This window comes from Phalaenopsis equestris, unplaced genomic scaffold (assembly GCF_001263595.1).
Source record: "Phalaenopsis equestris unplaced genomic scaffold, ASM126359v1 Scaffold000051, whole genome shotgun sequence".
Taxonomy (NCBI): domain Eukaryota; kingdom Viridiplantae; phylum Streptophyta; class Magnoliopsida; order Asparagales; family Orchidaceae; genus Phalaenopsis; species Phalaenopsis equestris.
The window spans coordinates 195,336-210,622 of NW_018164493.1; the positions used below are offsets into that span (position 1 = coordinate 195,336).

The 15,287-nt window shown below is 34.4% G+C and overlaps 1 protein-coding gene across 1 annotated transcript in view; it reads left to right on the plus strand.

Moving 5' to 3' along the window:
• The first annotated feature begins 454 nt into the window (after positions 1 to 454).
• LOC110019147 (replication protein A 32 kDa subunit A-like) overlaps positions 455 to 15,287 on the plus strand; it is a 37,177-nt gene continuing 22,344 nt past the window's right edge. Inside the window, exons 1-5 of the mRNA XM_020716723.1 lie at positions 455 to 625; positions 706 to 816; positions 908 to 1,005; positions 1,114 to 1,155; positions 1,240 to 1,317. Coding sequence (XP_020572382.1) covers positions 527 to 625; positions 706 to 816; positions 908 to 1,005; positions 1,114 to 1,155; positions 1,240 to 1,317 — 428 coding nt within the window. The 5' untranslated portion in view covers positions 455 to 526. The remainder of the gene's footprint in view (positions 626 to 705; positions 817 to 907; positions 1,006 to 1,113; positions 1,156 to 1,239; positions 1,318 to 15,287) is intronic.

The window sequence follows — 15,287 nt, forward strand, 5'->3', positions numbered from 1 at the left end:
AAATGAACATGAATGTTTTTTATATAAGCGGAGTTATAATTAATTTGCAAGATGCTTAATTTATTAGTGGGCATAAAAATTAAGGGGCAGCTATAGCTTATTGAATAATTTGATGGTAAGCTAATTAAAAATAATCTGCTCATAAGTTAGATGCAGTGACTATTAAAAAATTTATTTTCTTGGAAAAGTCAGATTGTTGCCAAAAAGCTCCCACCATGGTGTGAAAACGCAACTTTCAACTTTTTCAAAACCCATAAGCTGCCAAAATGCAGTTTGCCCAAACAGTTCAGGTACATTTTCAAAACACCACCGCACCAAATAAACTACCCAAATTATTTGTTCAGTTAATTTGAAAAATCAAGCTATAATTTTAGGGCAACCAAAATTTGCGAGTAGTTTGGCGGGAAGTGGTTCCCACGATCCTGAAACTCCCGCCCATCAGTCCTCAAACCTTTTATCAACTTCTACCGTGCAAGCTTTGCTTTGCAGACGGTGTTTGGGGCTTTGATCCAACCAAAAGCAAAATATGTCCTTCACCCAATTCGATGGTAATGCCTCCCTTTTCGCTGGCGGCGGTTTGACGTCTTCTCAAGTGACCCAACCCGCCGATTCCTCACTCTCCAAAGTAAACTGGTCTTCTCAAGGTTTGAACTCTTTCCTTCCCTACTTTTGCCCATTTAGATCTTTTGCCGTTTTCCTCCTCAGGGTCGCACTGCCAATGGAGTTATACCGCTGACTGTAAAGCAGATCAGCGATGCTTACCACTCTAGCGATGATATGTCTAGCTTCGCCGTCGATGGTGTTGTTGCCACCCATGTAACCCTTCAAATGAAGACCCTGCATTTCTTTTTTCATTTCAAGTTTTGTTTTATTCGTGTGAAACCCAATAAATATCCCGTTCACGCAGTTGAAACTTTTGGGACTGGTGATGAACAAAACCGAGAAGACGACGGATGTGACATTTACAATTGATGATGGTACTGGGCGGATCAGCGTAATCAGATGGTGAGGGAAGTCTTTTAGTTTATTTTCTTAATTAATGTTGTATGGTGTCATAAATTATGGGATTGCTCTTTGCAATGTGCAATAAATTGTTTTGGGGTCTGTTTAAAGGGTTAATGACACTGCAGATGCAAATGAAGTGGCTCTGATTCAGTAAGTAGTGTTAACAATAAGTTCTCATTGGTTCTCTGGTTCTTTGATTTGCTATTTTGAAATTCTTCTTCTTCTATTGCTTAGGAACGGCATATATGTTACAGTTATTGGGACCTTGAAGGACTTCCAGGGAAAAATGCAAGTTTCAGCTTTCTCCATTCGGTGAGCCAAATGTTCTTACTTGTTAATTTATAGGAATTCAAAACAAATTGTTGGTTCATGTTAGCATGATTTTCTTGGATGAATTTGCCTGTTATGGGCAGATGAAGTTTAAGATATGCGTGCCAATTAGGAAGATAAAGTAGTGAGAACTATTTTTTCTGCCGTGGAGCCTCTAAATTCTCTATTTTGATAGTTTATTGAATAAGATTAAAAAGGAATTTTGTTCAAAATTATGGATTTTTTTTTCTTTTTCATGGCAACATTCTGGAAGGTACAATTATTTAAATTGCATTGTACAAACATTGGTGCTAGCAAATTCCAACTGGGTTGTAGCCTTTTTAGTTGCAATTGTCTTTGTTTTCTAAAATTGTTCATGAGCTAATCCCTCTGATAGGTAATCTCTTGATAAATAAATATTCCTTTAAAATGTTCTGGTAATCAGACAACAAAATTTCAGAGGTGAACTTGTTCTCTTGATTTGGGATATTGTGTTAGTATTTTTTAAATGAAGGCTTTTGTTCTAAACTACAAAAGCACATCCCTGTGTAGTAAAATATCTACTTTTTAGTGCAGCTTATTTTTTGATTTTGTTCCAATTTTGTATAGTGAAGGTAGTTTTAGGGCCCGTTTAGGCCTGTTTTTTTGGCGTGTTGCGTTTTGAAAACGTAGTTCCGGCCGTTTGGAAACAGAGGCACAACGGCGTTTCTAAATAATTTTTGTTAAAATGCGGTCGCTAGATCAAACCCCGACCCACGTTTCTTTGCGTACATTTTATCCCGCGACCCTCTAGCTTTTCTTCTGCCTCTCTCAACCCCGTGGCTCCCTCTCTTGTGTTTTTTCTGCCCTAGCTACCTCTCTCAATCGCTCTCACGAAGTTTTTATCACACTGCCTCGGTATCTCTCTCATTTCTTTCTCGCACATCTCAAACGACCTCTTCAGTGGCAATTGGCCTTTCTCCTCTCTTTTCCCTTCGATATCTGGTTATTGTGCATGATATGTAAATTCTGTGCTCATTTTTTGTTGGGATGATTTTCTCTTTGCGTGGCTTTCTCATTTATGTGCTCATTTTTTGTTGGGATGATTTTCTCTTTGCGATTTGTGGCTTTCTCATTTACGGTATATAGGATTTTGTGAGAATTTTATGGAATCGATCTCATTTTTTAAGTAGAGCATTCTCATTTTATGGTTTTCACATTTTCATCTTTGGTTGTAATTGTGGATTTTGCGGGTTATGTGATTTGTATGTTTCTGTGGAATGGTATTTGGGTGCTATGTATGTAGATAACACTATTTAAGGTGCCCTCTGTGTAGATAACACTTTTTAAGGTTCCCCATATGTAGATAGCAATGTATTAGGTGCCCTGTATGTCACTGCATTGAAAGATAGATGAAAGAAGGAGCTTGATTTGTAGATAACACTGTTTCGGTGCCCTGTATGTCACCGTCTGAATTGAAAAATATGGATTATTCCAAGTACCTTTTTCTCTGGTGCATTGTATGTAGATAATACTGTTTCGGGTGTCCTATATGTAATTAGTGAGAATTTGAAAAATGGGTTCCCTGTAAGTAATTGCCTCAAATGAAAGAGTGCTTGATTTGTATATAGCAATGTTTCAAGAAACTGTATGTAATTGCCTCAAATGAAAAATATGGGATGGGGTTCCACCATTATTTGTGATGTTTGTGTTAGAATTTGAAAAATGTATGAAAGAGGGTGTGTTGATTTTGGTTGTAGGCTGTGAGGAGGTCGTGGTGTGTTGTGGGAGAAGGTGATGTGGAAGTTGAGTGGTGTGGTGTGCTATTGATGTTGGTGGTTAGTGTGGTTGGGGTGGTTGGTGTGTGGTTTGGAGAAACTGAAGTTGTGTTGGTTATATGGTAGTGCGATAGTGGTTGGTGTGTGGAGGTGGGTGTTGGTATTTGTGTGAATGTGTTTGGTTGGTGTGTGGGGGTGTTGGTGCGTGATTATGGAGGTGGTGATGGTGGTGTGGTGGATGTGTTGTTGTCCTGATGTGTTGGTGTGTAAGGTGTTGGTGTGGAGGAGGTGGTGTCTGGTGGTGTGTGGAGGTGGTGCTGTCTGTGTGGAGGTGGTCGTGGTGTGGTGGATGTGTTGGTGTCTTGGTGTGCTAGTATGTGGAGGTGTTGGTGTGGAGGAGGTGATGTCTGTGTGGAGGTGGTGATATTGGTGACGATATTGTGGCATTTCTATTTATGTAATTAGTTTTTTCCTATACTAGTAATACAATGATTAAGACAAAAGATCCCGGTTCATCTGTAATATGGGATAAAAAGACAATATTTTTACAACTTCTTTCATAACAGGATTCGGTCTCCTTTGATGATTAACCCTGGGTTTGCAGTTCTTTTTTATATGAATTCTATGCATACAAATTGAATGTATCATTTCTTTAATATCAGCAATTGTCCATCCAAAGGTTTTTTTTAAATTTTTTTAGAATTTTCATCAACCTTTCTTCTTCTTGTATCGTTAACTTTGAGGAAATTATAACTGGTAAAGTAGAAGAATTTTTTTAAAAAACATATTTTAAATGATCAGGAAGTAACTTCAACTCAAGTTCTAGAGGTTTTTCAATAGATGAAAAAAATGATTTTTTTGTCTATTGTGTCCAAAATTTCAAAAATTTCTCAAACATAGTTTGGATCTTTCTTAAAAAGATATTCACATTGATCTAATTCCTCTTTTTGCTAGTGTTCCAAATTTTTTTCTTTAGATTTTTCTTCATAAGTTGTTTTGAAATGACATTCACTTAGATATCTTATAATATCCATTCTAAAACATTTATCTTTACCTTTTGCAGGGTATTTCATTGATCTTGAAATGTTAAAAGTAACAATTTGATCATTGACACACATTGTTAATTCTCTTTTCTGCACATCTATCATTGCTCTTTCTGTGGCCAGGAAAGGTCTCCCTAAAATGATAGATATCTCTTTATCTTCCTCCATATCTAGCACAATGAAATAAAAAGAAAGATAAATTGATTCACTTTCACTAGGATATTTTCTATAAATCTTATAAGGTATGTTATAGAACGATCTGCCAACTACAGAGTTACAATAGTAGGGTTTATTTCTCCTAATCATAATTTTTTAAATATTGATAATGACATAAGGTTAATGCTTGCACCTAAATCACATAAAACTTTCCCATAAAATCTATCTTCTATTGCACATGAAATTGTAAAGCTATCAGGATCTTTAAATTTTTTAGGAAGCTTCTTCATTATAAACACTGCACTCTTCACTAAGTGCAACAGTCTCATTATCTTCAAACTTCCTTTTCCTGTTGAGAATATATTTTATAAACTTTACATAACTTTACATTTATTTTAAGGCTTCAACAAATGAAATATTAATTGTAAGCTTCTTAAATATTTCCAAAAATTTTAAAAATTATTTATTCAACTTCTGCTGACGAAGTCTCTGAGGAAATGAAGGCGGTGGTTTTTTCAAATCAATTTTTAGCGGAGAAATCGATCTTTCAGAATCTTTTGGAGTGTCCTCTTTTCATTTTTCAATTTCTTCTCTCTATATTTCAATTTATTTTTAAACTATACATTCCAACTCTCTTCCGCTTCTAAGTTGAACGACTTTTACTTGCTCTTTATTCTAGTATTGTGGATTTGATTCAGTATTACTAGGAAGTGTTCTTTGTGATCTATTACTAAATGAATTTGCTATTTGTTCAAGTTGATTCTCAATATTTCTAATTGTAGCTCCTTGACTTTGTAATTGATTTCCCATTTGTAACACCTCTTCTTCTATAGACAATTTCTCTTTAAATTGTGTATTACTGTTGAAACCTGGAGGATAAGTAGATCTATAATTATTATTCCCTTGGTTGTTCCAGTTTCCCAATGAGTTTCCTTGGTTGTTCCCTCATTGTTGATTATTACCACCCGAATTGTTATTTCAATTAAAGTTGGGATGGTTATTCCAACCTGGGTAATAATAATTTGAATATGGGTTATTCTGCTTGTTATTTATGACATTCAAAGTTTCTAAGGATGCTTGAGAATCTACCATTTGGCCTAATGAATTCTCCTTAATCATGAAAATTGGTTGAGAAAAAATCATTCTAAATTGGTCTAACTTTCTTGAAATTGCAGCAACTTGATTTGCTAACATGGTAAATGCATCAATTTCATGAATATTATCTACTTTATTAGGATTAACCTGCTCAGAAGACCATTGAAAATTTTGGTAGTAATTTCTTCAATTAAAGTATAAGCGTCATGAAATGGTTTTGACATCAATGACCCACCAGTAGCGGCATCGATAATTAATCTAAGCGATCCAACTAATCTATTATAAAAAAATTTAATTATTAACCAATTTGGTATAGCATGGTGGACACTTTTTTAAGAGTTCTTTAAATCTTTCCCATGCTTCATAAATAGATTCCCCTTCAAGCTGATTAAAAAATGTAATTTCATTTCTAAGCTTTGCAGTTTTTTGATGGTGGAAAATATTTAGCAAGAATTTTTTGTGTTAAATCAACCCAAGTTCTGATAGATCCAGGTGCTAACGAATTCAACCACATTTTAGCTTTATCCCTCAATGATAAAGGAAATAACTTAAGTCTTATGACATCATCTGATACACCATTTTATTTAAATGTAGCGCATACTTCTAGAAAATTAGAAAGATATAAATTTAGATCTTCAGTTGGTGATCCTCCAAACTGATCATTTGATATCATTTGGATAATAACATGTTTAAACTTAAATGAATTAACTATTGCAGTAGGTTTTTGAATATTACAATAAAGTTCATCTACAGTAGTGTCGGCATAATCTCTTAATGGTCTAAACTCTTGATGAATTTCAGTATTTTGACCATTTTGATTTGTCATTTTTGTAATTTCTTTTGGAATTTTCAAGCTTTTTAATTTTTTTGATTTTTCTGATTTTTCTAATAGGTCTTTCTAATTAAGAATCGTATGACACTAGTTCTTCAAAACTTGAACTACACATACACTAACATATAATAAAATAAAATTAAACTCACACAAAATAAGATACGATAACTTGTAAAATTTAAATAAGACTTTATAAAATAGAAATTCACTTTTAAAATCAATCGATCCCTGACAATAATGCCAAAAACTTGATCCCCGAATACTGTTTATGTGCAATAGTATAATAATAATTCTAATTATATTTTTTATTTTGCAACAAAATAAAAAACTTGATCCTGAAGAAAAATAAAAATTTAACTTTTAATTTATATATATTGGGATACTACGTAAGTATACGTATCGTTATCAAGTAATATAAGACTTTTTGATTAAGACCGGAATGTCGAACTCACATGGAGATTATGCAATATGCACTTTTAGAAACTTTTTATTTTTAAAAAGATAATTATTTAAATTAAAGACGATTTTTGCAGTAATTTCCACTTTTCTCATCCGGGCTTGGGACCGGCAACGGCAGTGTTAAATATACTAACGGCAGACAATAACAATTTAAAAAGATAACTAGAGTATTTGTCGAAGAAAAAAATATCTTTCTTCTTATCATGAACCAGTAATAAGTAATAGGAAATCCGTTGTGAAAATATACAAATTGTGTTGTGCCAAATAAGAGCAATAATATTCTTTACCTTTATTAGAAATGCTATAAAAAACATTGACTAATTTAAAATTTGAATAGTTCTGAAGATCGGCTAGGTAGGGAAGATACTAGCTCTTACTCTAGAGTTCCCTCGATTTCCTCTATCTAGGGGCTAACATCTCGTATCAGAACCTAAAATAATAAACCAAGTTGGGGGCTTTAACCTATCACTTTAAAGTCCTCTAACTCTACACTCTTCAATGAATATTTCACTATTTATTTGCACTCAATCATATGAACTACATTCTAATTGTTGACTGAGAGAATACCAGCCCGATTCTTATGCGATTCTTATATGTTCTCACAATAAATTTTAACATCTGTATTGGCTAAATCAATAAGTAATTGAAGTGCATGGATTTAAATCATCACAATTTCTTCCAATATTAAAGATCAATACTCTCCACAACTTCTATCCAACACTTAATTGCTTATCATTTTAAGAAAAAAAATAAAAAAAATTACTCAAAATTCATGGAGAAAACCAAGCCACACTTTCATTTAAAAGTAGAAATTATTGCCAAACCAACAAAAAACCTCAATTAAAACCAAAAGTAATTTAAAAATAAAAGATAAAAACTTATCTCAAGTCCTCCATTAAACTCTTGAAGTTCTCTTGAATCTGTTCTCTTTTACCGCTCTCTTTTACAATACTCTCAATATAAAGCTAAAATAAAAAAAAAAAGATAAAATAAATATGTGGTGTCTGAAAATCTTTCCAAACTAACTCCCTAATTCAAGAACTTTCAAAACTCTCTTTTCAAGCACACCTTTAAAGACTCAATCTTCATTCTTTTATAAATCTCCAAATGGTGCTTTGGTATTTTTTCAAAATATGTCTTGATTTGATGTATTTCTCCAAGAGATGCCTCTTTTCGCAATAATTTTTGTCCATGGTGGTTGTAACCGCCTGTTAAGCCAATAAGTGCCTCGAAAACCTCTTCAAAATTCGTAAAAATTGAATTTACTCATCTAATAACTTTCACTGACGCTTAAGCGCAGGAACTCTGACGCTTAGGCGCAGCCTTCTCTATTTAACCGGCGCTTAGACGTCAAAACACTTTTGCATATTTTTCACATATTTGCTCCAAATTTGATCATTTTTTCACTTCTTTAAGTATTTTTTACTTTTTTATCCGTATCTGAGAGAAAAACACAGTTTTCACTTCTTTAAGTATTTTTTACTTTTTTATCCATATCTGAGAGAAAAACACAGAAATACCTTCCGTTAAAGCGCGATATCTCAAAAATATGTATAAAAATACGTCTAAAAACACTATATATTTTAGGTGTATTAGTGTGCCTGCAGGGCTTTATGCATTTAGGGAGAACGTACAATCCTCTTCATCTAACTGGTTTGCTGTCATCTGTAATTATATGATTGGTCAAATGAATTTTGTTGCAATCAAAATAAGATAGAATCAACACTTGATTACATAAGAGGATTTGTATTTCTTTTATCTGTAAATTTATATTGTCCACATTTAAAAAATTTTCCTTTTACTTATTATTTTTGTTTTTCTTGCCTTTTGAAAAATGAGTTTTTGATGTGTTATCTGTGACTTTGTTTTTTCGAGTACACAACATTGTTTACTCCTGCTGCACCTGAGGTTAGATCACGCATGCTGAGGTGACCAACAATTAATGGGTAGACAGAACCACAGTTTCACGAAGCATTTAAGCTGCTCGAACATGTACAATTAAGTAAATTTATTTGTTATAAGATTTTTTTTGGGTAAGTTATGTTTCTATGTTGCTTTACTGAATCTAGGTAAAACATTGTGATTTTCAATTTAGATTCATGACACTTTCATCGACTTGAAGGAAGATGAGCTCCACCTGTTGTCCAACCCTGACCATGGACCACCGAGCCCTGCTATGACTTTTCCTTGTACTGCTCGTCGTGAAACTCCGGTCAAACCATCATCACCCAAATCCCATAGTGTTGGTCTAATTGTTTCAAGCGAGATAAACTCAAAAGCAACATGAAAGGGGAAAAAATGTCTTGAAGGAATAATCTAGCTGCTGAAAGTTTAGGAACAAATAATTTTAAGTTTACAAGAATTTATATTTATCTAGAATAAACAAATGACTAATGTTGAAGAGTCATTTTTTTACCCTAACAGTTATGATTAAGAGATTATAAAAAAATCAAAGCTGACAAAGAGGGAGCAAGTCGTCGAAAGAGTAAGTCCAGCGATGAGAAAAGGAAGATGAGCAGAATTAATGAGAATTTACCTGTACATATCGAACATACAGAAGGCTTGAAGCTCAAAAGACAATTAAAGATGCACAAAATGCTGTTACTCAGGATGACACATTGGAGGAAGAGCCCGCTGAAAATTTTTTTTTCTTCCCTTTAGTATCTTATTCTTTGCGTACACTAGCTGATTCATTTTTCTTTATAGATTCGTCTCACGCCATCCACTGCAAATACTGAAGCCCAAGAGGGCCAATATCAAATAAATGATGCACATGACAATGTTGTAATAGGGGAAGAGGCACTAGCAGAGGACCTTGAACAAGTCGAACGAACAACACATCATGTCCTGAATATTGTGCTATTTATGGTAAACAACTCATTTTATAATGTTCCTTGTTATTTAATCTGATAATATGTTTAAAAACTTTTATTTTTTTGTAGAATCGTCTTGTTGCATCTGTTGTAGATACGAAAGAACCAAAGTGCCAACAATCGGAAATAAATTTAGAACTCCGATTGTTTCAAGTTCCTCAAGCAATAATGGTGTCATATGTACTGTCGTTTGAGGCAGAGACAACTCCGGCTCAAGCCGAAGAAAATTTAGAATAGATTGCAATAACAACCGCTGGTTTAGGTACCTTTATGGTCATTCAGGGACTGCAAAACAACCCAATAGTCATCACTAGCTAGAGCACCAGTTCCCATGCTGAGAGCCATGCGATAGTGGTACAAAAAAATTACCCCTTTATATTTCAACACATTTTCAATTTTTTAGTTAAAAGTTTATAATTATTTTATTTATTCTGCAGCCTCGTCCTGGAGTATCTTATATATAATATCATGGTATATCATTAGTACGTGAGATGCATGATGTAATTGATGACTGCATTGCTACGTACATGAGAGTGTGAGTAACTTTTGACTGCAGTTTTGATGTTATGCAGTAATTTGATATTGAAATGTGACTTTTTTTTAATCATGCAGACATGATTTTCTTGCAAATAAAGGTTTTGAGAGGGCAATTGACCGAGCCGGCCTCGAGGATGTATTGCTAAATGGGTGGTTAGAAAATGAACATGTCGATGTTTTTGCTGACATATTGCGTGAAAGAATTGTCAAGTCACCTAAATTATACAGGCCATACATCTTTGTAACGTCGCAATATTGGATAATTGCAATATTTAAATTTATTCATATATATTTTCATTGTAAACACAATTTAATTTATCATCTTATGCAAATGCATAAGAAATTAGATACCGTAATTTTCGTGAAATAAATCACAAACGAAAGTATAAAGCAAGCTCAAGTTATATTATTTTATATAATCCATAACGACCATTGAACTTTGTTGGTGGAAGAGGTAAAATTGAGAAAATGAAAATAGTATGACTCTCTGTCCAACAGTGTGTATAAGAATGTTGCCCGTCAAGTTGTAAATATATCACACAAATGTCACACAACAATAATATTCAATATCACAGAACTAACACTCTTCCTCTAATATATCATCCTGAGTAACAACATATCATGCATCTCTTATTGTCTCTCGGGCTCCAAGCCCTTCTGTATGTTTCATATGTACATGTAAATTCTCATTAATCTTGCTCTTCCTTTTCCCATCTCTGTACTTACTCTTTCAGCATGTTGCTTTCTCTTTATCAGCTTTTGTTTTTTCTAATATCTTAATAATAGTTGTTAGGGTATATAATGACTCTTCAACATTAGCCATTTGTTTATTCTTGATATAGATTCCTGTAAACTTAAACTTATTTGTTCCTGAACTTTCAACAGCTCAATTATTCCTTCAAGATCATTTATTTCTCTTCCATATGTTGCTTTTGGGGTTACATTGCTTGAAACAATTAGACCAACATATGCGATTTGGGTGATGGCGGTCCGACCGGAGTTTCACAACGAGCAGTAGGAGAAAGAGTCATAGCAGGGCTCGGTAGTCCATGGCCGGAGTTAGACAACAGGTAGAGCTCATCTTCCTTCAAGTCGATGGTGTCATGAACCTACGTTGAAAGTCACAATGCTTTACCTAAATTTAGTAAAGCAACATAGAAACATAACTTACCCTAAAAAAAATCTTATAACAAATAAATTTACTTAACTGTACATACTTGAACGCCCTAAATGCTTCATGAATCTGTGATGCTATCGACCCATGAATTATTGTCCACTTCAACATGCGTGTTCTAACTTCAAGTGCAACATGAGTAAAAAATATTGTGTGCTCGAAAACCAAAGCTGCGGATAACACATCAAAAACCTATTTGTCAGAAAGCAAAAAAAATAAAACAATAAATTTAAAGGAAAAGTTTTAAATGTGAACAATATGAATTTACAGATAAAAGAAATATAAATCCGATTATATAATCAAGTGGCTGATTCTACCTTATTTTGATTGCAACAAAGTTCATTTGATCAATCATATAATTATAGATAGCAACAGACCGGTTAAATGAAGAGGATTGTACGTTCTCCCCAAATGCATAAAGCCCTAAGAGCACATTGAAATTGCTTGAGGAAAAGAATAAATTTGATAGTAAAAATTTAAGAAATAATTTCTTAAAGGTTGTGGAAGACTCTCCTGAAAACTTAGTCACATCTTTCTTTGTTGCTCTAGCATCTACACTAGATGAGGGAGTTTTCCTCTAACTAATTGATTCTCCTCTGTTGGGCATGCCTAACAATAGCTCAACATGGTCAGCGTGGAGTTTTACTATCTTCCCACCCATCATAAAGCTCTCTTGTCATTATTCCAAAATCACATGATATGTAGAGTCAACACATTATCTTGGGGATAAGGAGACATGTCAAAAAACTGACTAACATTTGTTTTTTAAAAAAAAATCATGGTCTCCTCGGAGAATGTGTCTAACAGTATTAAGTGCACCCCTCATTGTAGAAAGACGTCATCTACAATTGAATGTTCTTGCGTTCATATACCTATAATAACAAACATACAAAAGGAAATATTATTTTATAAATATCATTCTTCATTCACACAATTTCAAATTACTCAAGTGTTATTATTACATGTGTTATTGTTATGTTATATGAGTGTTATCGTTCAGTTATTGATGTGCTACAAATGAGTTATTGCGTGTTATTGTTGTGTTATAGTTGTGTAATTGTTGTCTTATTCTGTTTTATGTTAGTGTTATTGTTATGTTATTGTGTGTTATGATTATGTTATGATTGTATTATTGTTGTGTTACTGTTGTGATATCATTGTGTAATTGTCTTATTTTGTGTTATGATTGTGTTATTATTGTATTATCGTGTGTTATGATTGTGTTATGATTGTTTTATTGTTGTGTTATCGTGTATTATGATTGTGTTATGATTGTATTATGTTATGATTGTGTTATTAGTATGTTGTCGTAGTGTTATTATTGTGTTATAGTTGTATTATTCCATGTTATACAAGTGTGATTGATACTATTGCGGTGTTAGAAGGGTTATAACACAAGTAACACTGTAATAACACAAAAATAACATACAATAACACAATAATACAACAATAACAAAATTACGTAATAATAACACAACTATAATACTTCAATAACGCAGCTATAACACATATTGACACATCTATAATGCATCTAAAACACTATTATAACAACATAACACAACGATAACACACAATAACACATATATAATACATCTATAACAGACAATAACACGCAATAACGCGGCTATAACATATTTATAACAACATAAGACAACAATTACACACAATAACACATGCATAACACATCATAATATACAATAACACAATAACACAACTGTAATGCATTTATAATACAATTAACCAACATAGGACAACAATAACACATCTATAACACAACGATAACATGACTATAACAATTAGGCAACAATATAACACACAATAACACATCTACAATACTATTATAACACATGTAAAACACAACTATAACACAACCTTATTGTCATAAACCAAATCAACTTTTTTTTTTTAAAATAAACATTATAGCACATACCTCAACGACTTCGGGCGGCTTCCTCTTCGTGGACCCTCTTAAATCCATCATGGTTGGCTTTCGCTTGATCAATATCAATTCGTCGTTGGAAACATTTGGACTTATAATCGTAGTTTTAGAAACTGATTGTATTAAATACAAACTTGGGATCTCAGCCGCAAGACAAGGGATCACCTTTGACTCTTTTCTTGATCGTTCAGTCTCCTGGGGTGATCTTTTCTTCTTCTCTGGCTATGAGAACTGTCCAGTCCTCGCTCTTTCTCTATGGCATCAGAAGCTGCCCATAACTTTGATGTCATTGCCTCAAACTCCCTCGGGTTCAAATTCTTATTAGTTACAGTCTCGTCAACGTATTGAACAACTGTCAAAATATTTCATTACACTATAGAGGTTATGCCTTGAGTTCGGGTAGTGATTGATTTCTTTTTCTTGTATACTCGTTCAGACAGCCAATTCAATTCTCCGAATTCTTAGATCGACCCAATGACGAACCTATGCTTCCAATATTTTATCTTATTCTCTAGGCTGACCAAATGAATCTTCTTAGTTGACCTGAAGGCCACGTAAACTTCTGGCTCTACTCAGAAGGAAAACATATATGAAAATAGTTCATGCGACCATGAAATCTCCATTTGTCAGCAAATCACGCAAGTCATGATGGCCATTGTGGAGTTGGGTTTTATTTGGGTTAGCGTCACCTTGTAGTGATTCAAGAGATCGAAAATCTGCGAGAAACTAATCCTTGTAAATAGTTAGCTCACCTTCGCATAGGTCAGTGGCCTTGACATTGTGGTCCATTGCCCTTTTGCGAGTGTTGTCAAACATGTAGGCATCCCGAATTACGACAACATCAGATGAACTAAAGGTCGACACCTCTGTTGCCGCAAAACAAACCAAAGAGCTTCAGAGAATATTTGTTTTTTAACTGCAAAAAATTGATCCAAACCTACAAAGAGCTAAGAAGAGAGATCGACCAAAGAATGAGGAAAGAGTCAAATGTGCCGAAAATTCCCTGACGAGCCTTTATATAAGGTGCCAGTGAGATTTCAAGCTCTGCTCAAATTTCCGCCTTGATTTTGGAAATCCATCAAATTGGTTTAAGTTCCAAGAAAGGTACAAAAATAAAATTCATTTCAAACTAACAAGAATTTTTATTTTATTTAGATAAAAAATGTTTTACAAGTGGGTTGTCAGCCTTCTCGGGCAAAACGAATCTCTGTCGAACAGAATTTTGGCAGAACACTTGACCGCCAAACCTAATTCTATCGACACCTTTAGCTTGAGCTTAGACTTGAGCACTGTGGAGGTCTCTACCCTAAGAGCCGCCAGCTCCATCAAATGCTCCAAGTTGCTAGCTTTGCCTCCAACTCTTTCATCACCGCTTCCAACTGCGAGTCGCCAGACCCTGTCTCGGGCTCCTTGTGGAACAATTGGAGGATCAACTATCGCTCTACCCTATACCTGAACTGGAGTCCGTCCACCCATCTCAATGGCAAAAGCTTGGACGACTTGCCAATGGCAAGCCCACACTAATGAACATTTCACCTGCTGGTACATGCAAAGGGTCCACATAGAAAAAGAAGTTCATCATAATGGATCACTTCCACATACTCAAGTATCGGTCCAATTTCGACCATCTGATTGAGGGAAAACTTTCATCAGGTCTGAACGGGATACCGACGAAACCTCTCCTAAAGTCCAACTTGGGAACCACAGCCGATGTAATCTTGCCTGCGAGGCTCAGTAGTGAAACAAAAGCCTATCTTAGCCTCACCCTGAGGTGACCCCCGATTCAAGGACCCAGTCGCTCCTCTCGTCAGCTGTTCAATCGACAGACCAGGAGTTAGGGTCTGTTTGGGGCAGCTGCAGTTTATCCAGCTTCTGCTGATAAACAGCTTATCCTGATAATCTGCTGTTGACCAGCTGATCCGGATAAGCTGTCCGACTGTTTGATTAGTGCGTCTGGAAAATAGCTGATTCTGTAAAATTGACCATTCTGCCCCTGTTTTGAATAAGTTCTTTAGCTGTTTGGTTAGTGCGTTTTGTAAACTGCTTATTTGTAAATTTTTTTAGTTGAATGATTAATCTGTGTAGCAGAATGTTATTTTTTCAAATGT